At 41.1% G+C, this 4,982-nt stretch overlaps 1 protein-coding gene across 4 annotated transcripts in view; it reads left to right on the plus strand.

Annotated features, from left to right (window-relative positions):
- The window catches only part of VPS8 (vacuolar protein sorting 8 homolog (S. cerevisiae)), a 302,860-nt gene that overhangs the window by 39,333 nt on the left and 258,545 nt on the right, over positions 1-4,982 (plus strand). For all 4 annotated transcript variants that reach the window (XM_010853860.1, XM_010853862.1, XM_010853861.1 and 1 more), the window contains 3 exons: positions 2,936-3,089; positions 3,188-3,247; positions 4,513-4,620. In XM_010853860.1, coding sequence (XP_010852162.1) covers positions 2,936-3,089; positions 3,188-3,247; positions 4,513-4,620 — 322 coding nt within the window. The remainder of the gene's footprint in view (positions 1-2,935; positions 3,090-3,187; positions 3,248-4,512; positions 4,621-4,982) is intronic.

Here is a 4,982-nt window from a genome sequence, read left to right on the forward strand (position 1 = left end):
GATGTTTGTCTGGAACTCTCTTGCTTTTTTGATGATCCAGCGGATATTGGCAATTTGATCTCTGGTTCCTCTGCCTTTTCTAAAACCAGCTTGAATATCTGGAAGTTCATGGTTCACGTATTGTTGAAGCCTGACTTGGAGAATTTTGAGCATTACTTTACTAGCATGTGAGATGAGTGCAATTGTGTGGTAGTTTCAGCATTCTTTGGCATTGCCTTTCTTAGGGATTGGAATGAAAACTGACCTTTTTCAGTCCCATAGCCACTGCTGAGTTTTCCAAATTTGCTGGCATATTGAGTGCAGCACATTCACAGCATCATCTTTCAGGATTTGAAATAGCTCAACTGGAATTCCATCACCTCCACTAGATTTGTTCATAGTGATGCTTCCTAAAGCCCACTTCGCTTCACATTCCAGGATGTCTGGCTCTAGGTGAGTGATCACACCATTCTGATCATCTGGGTCGTGAAGATCTATTTTGTACAGTTCTGTGTATTCTTGCGGCCTCTTTTAAGTATCTTCTGCTTCTTTTAGAAGCATACCATTTGTGTCCTTTATTAAGCCCATCTTTGCATGAAATGTTCCCTTGGTATCTCTAATTTTCTTGAAGAGATCTCTAGTCTTTCCCACTCTATTGTTTTCTTCTATTTCTTTGCACTGATTGCTGAGGAAGGCTTTCTTATCTCTCCTTGCTATTCTTTGGAACTCTGCATTCATATGGATATATCTTTACTTTTCTCCTTTGTTTTTTGCTTCTCTCCTTTTCACAGCTATTTGTAAGGCTCCTCAAAGAGCCATTTTGCTTTTTTGCATTTCTTTTTCTTGAGGATGGTCTTGATCCCTGTCTCCTGTACAGTGTCACGAACCTCCATCCATAGTTCATCAGGCACTCTTATCAGATCTAGTCCCTTAAATCTATTTCCCACTTCCACTGTACAGTCGTAAGGGATCTGATTTAGCTCATACCTGAATGGTCTAGTGATTTTTCCTACCTTCTAACGTTTAAATCTGAATTTGACAGTAAGGAGTTCATAATCTAAGCCATAGTCAGCTCCTGGTCTTGTTTTTTCTGACTGTATAGAGCTTCTCCATCTTTGACTGTAGAGAATATAATCAGTCTTATTTTGGTGTTGACCATCTGGTGATGTCCACGTGTAGAGTCTTCTCTTGTGTTCTTGGAAGAGGATGTTTGCTATGATCAGTGCATTCCTTTGGCAAAGCTCTATGAGCCTTTGCCCTACTTCATTTTGTACTCCAAGGCCAAATTTGCCTGTTACTCCAGGTGTTTCTTGACTTCCTACTTTTGCATTCCTGTCCCCTATAATGAAAAGGGTATCTTTTTTGGGTGTTATTTCTAAAAGGTATTGTAGGTCTTCACAGCACCATTCAACTTCAGCTGCTTCAGCATTACCAGTCGGGGCATAGACTTGGATTACTGTGATATTGAATGGTTTGTCTTGGAAGCGAACAGAGATCATTCTGTCGTTTTTGAGATTGCACCCAAGTACTGCATTTCATGGGGTCGCAAAGAGTCGGACACGACTGAGCGACTGATCTGATCTGATCTGACTGCATTTTGGACTCTCTTGTTGACTATAATGGCTACTCCCATTTCTTCTAAGGGATTTTTGCCCACAGTAGTAGATATGATGGTCATCTGAGTTAAATTCACCCATTCCAGTCCATTTTAGTTTGCTGATTTCCTAAAATGTCGACATTCATTCTTACCATCTCCTGTTTGACCACTTCCAATTTGCCTTGATTCATGGACCTAACATTCCAGGTTCCTATGCAATATTGTCCTTTACAACATCGGACCTTACGGGTTCCATCACCAGTCACATCCACAACTTGGTGTTGTTTTTGCTTTGGCTCTGTCTCTTCATTCTTTTGGAGTTATTTCTCCACTGATCTCCAGTAGCATGGGGAGTTCATCTTTCATTGTCCTGTCTTTTTGCCTTTTTATACTGTTCATGGTGTTCTCAAGGTAAGAATACTGAAGTGGTTTGCCATTCCCTTCTCCAGTGGACCACATTTTGTTAGAACTCTCCACCATGACCTGCCTGTCTTGGGTGGCCCTACATGGCATGCCTCAGTTTTATTGAGTTTGATTAGACTGTGGTCCATATCATTAGATTGGTTAGTTTTCTGTGATTGTGGTTTCTCTCTGTCTGGCCTCTGATGCCCTCTCTCAGCACCTACTGCAGTACTGTTGATGTATTCAGCTGATGTTTATTGGCTATCGCCTATGTGTAGGCATTGCCTAGATACCAGAGTTATGGCTGTGAACCGGTCAAGGTTGCTACTCTAGTAGAACTTACGTTCTAGTTGGGGTGGGGGTAGGGAGACAGTCAATAAACCAACACATAAATAACTTTAGGTATGAGTGCTATGAAGAAAATAAGACAGGTCAGTATTCTGGAGTGCATTTGAGAATCATTCAGGAAGGCTTCTCTCTGAAGGCAACATTTAAACAAAAACCTGAACGATAATCTGGTCAGCAAATGAAAAGACCTGGAAGAAGTGTTCCAGGCAGAGGGATATTCAAGCACAAAAACTTTGAGGTGGGCACACTGTGGCCTGCTGGAGCAGCGGACAGAAGGCCAGTGTGGCTGGAGCACATGTTTATCAGGAGCAGTAGCAGTGGGAGAGGAGTGAAGGCAGGAGACAGATCACATAAATGATATAGGACGTTTTAAACCTGGCAAGAGTCGATTTGATTTTGTGTACAGTGGTAAGCCATTGGAGAGGGAGAAGCCATAGGAGAAGGTGGTAAATCTGACCCTATGTTGAAAAGGACATGCTGATGTCATGTGGAGTTTGGATTGTTGGGGGCAGGAGTAGGGGTCAGGAGGCTTTTGTAGTCATCTGCTGTAGAGATGTAGTGCCTTGGATCATTGCTAAGTTGATTCTGCATTTTGGGTTACATTTTCAGGAGAGTGATGGGAGTGAGAACTTGTGAATCTCGATGCCTGTTTAGCGGTTCCAAGGGTGAAGTTTGCTGTATTGAACCTCTCCACTCTAAGCCCGAGTTGAAAGATCATCCCATCACACAATTTTCCTTATTGGCCATGGCATCCTTAACAAAGGTATTTAGAAGATGAAGCTAATAACTTAAGAGACTTTGAATACCAAAAATCTGAAAATTGCAGGGTAAATAGTGAAAATGTATTTTTTCTCCTTAAAGATACTGGTCATTGGATTGAAGCCATCCTTGAAAGTGTGGATGACTTTTCCTTATGGACGGGTGAGTAAGCCTCTCCATCTTATGGGCAAAAAGACCATGTTGGGAGGTCGGGGAAGATGACTCACGAGTGGCGAATTCTCTGAGGCTGTCAGAAAGCTAGATAGAATGGAAATTAGCTCTCTGTCTGCTTACCTTGATGTGACCAAAACAGTGTCAGCTGGCGACCAGAGCAGTGTCCTGGGGATCACAAGGTCTATACTTCCCTACCTTTAGTCTGTTAAGTTTTCTCTCATGAACAGCTGCTGCTTTGATATTGAACTACTGATAGAGAGCACCCCACCGTAGTATAGTGAGAATTGCTCTCACGTATTCTCTCCGGGGTTTCTTCTGCCTGTGATATTTCATTTTGGTGGATGCTTCTTGCAATGTATTGTGCACACCTCGGTATCTCTTTTCCTTCCTGCTTGGATGCTTTCAGAGTGATGTTTTCTTCCAGTGAATATGTAAGGAGAGGCATGGATGGGATGGGATGGAGAATGACGGTGTAGAACCAAGACTAGTCCAGAAAGTAGGCCCTGTAAGGAGGGAGCTCAGTCTTCAGCTTTCTTATTCACTCTATCTCTGGGCCCCAGGGGAAGCAGCCCTGCCCTTTCAGATGGTAGAGCCTGCTCAGGTTACCGTTAATTGTACTTAGGTGACCTTCACTGGCTAATTGAGACTTATCATGGTATGTGTTTGCATCTTTGTTTTTGTCGATTTTTCCCCCAATATTTTATTATGAACATTTTCAAATAAATAGAGAAGTTGAAAGGATTTTACATTAAACATCTATATACCTAGCATTGTAAAACTGTACCATTAGTATTTTATTGTATACTTCATTATATACCTGTTTATTGTCATTCACTCATCAAATTGTTTTTTTTTAATGTGCTTCCAAGTAAATTGCAGAAATTAGTACTCTTTTTTTTCCCCCTAAATATTCAACAGGTATATGATTAAGTACAGTTCAGTAGTCAAAGTCTTTCCTTTGGTAGAAAAATTTATATACAACAAAACACACAGATCTTGAGTGTACATTTGCTAAACTTTGCCAAATATAGATACTTAGGTAACCCAAACTTCTGTCAAGATGTGGAACATTTCTGTCCACAAAGAAGGTTCCCTCTTGACGGTTCCTAATCAGTCTCTACTCCTCTGGAATTTTAATGAGAAATTAGGAGGAGTTTTTATCAAGGAACACCAGTCCATTGCTGTATTAAACCAGAGTTTTCTCTTTATTCTTCTTGTGTTAACAATGATTTTTTTTTTTCCTTCTTACCCAGATGGATCCTTCCAGCGTTCCATTGCTGGCCTGGCACTTCGTGGCAGTGCATAATTACGTGAATCCCATGCTAGCCTTCTGCAGAGGAGATGTTGTTCATTTTCTCCTGGTAAGTCCTAATATGATGCTACATCTGTGCTGATGTCCTTTGTCATAGGTTATCATTCTGATTCACCAGTAATTTAATATTGTTTCAAAGAAATATACTATTGTAATTCTTTGGAAAGAGAGTGACCTATTTAATTTTTGAGGCTTTAGTGATTAACATGGAAAACCCTCAGCTCCATGCCTCCTCATGGTGTATTTTTTATTTCCATCTCCTTTGACTAACAATTAATGGTTTATGTGTATGTGTAAATATTTGAATGTACATCAGATCAGATCAGTCGCTCAGTTGTGTCCGACTCTTTGCGACCCCATGAATCGCAGCACGCCAGGCCTCCCTGTCCATCACCAACTCCCGGAGTTCAC

This window comes from Bison bison, unplaced genomic scaffold (assembly GCF_000754665.1).
Source record: "Bison bison bison isolate TAMUID 2011002044 unplaced genomic scaffold, Bison_UMD1.0 scf7180017864333, whole genome shotgun sequence".
Classification (NCBI taxonomy): Eukaryota; Metazoa; Chordata; class Mammalia; order Artiodactyla; family Bovidae; genus Bison; species Bison bison.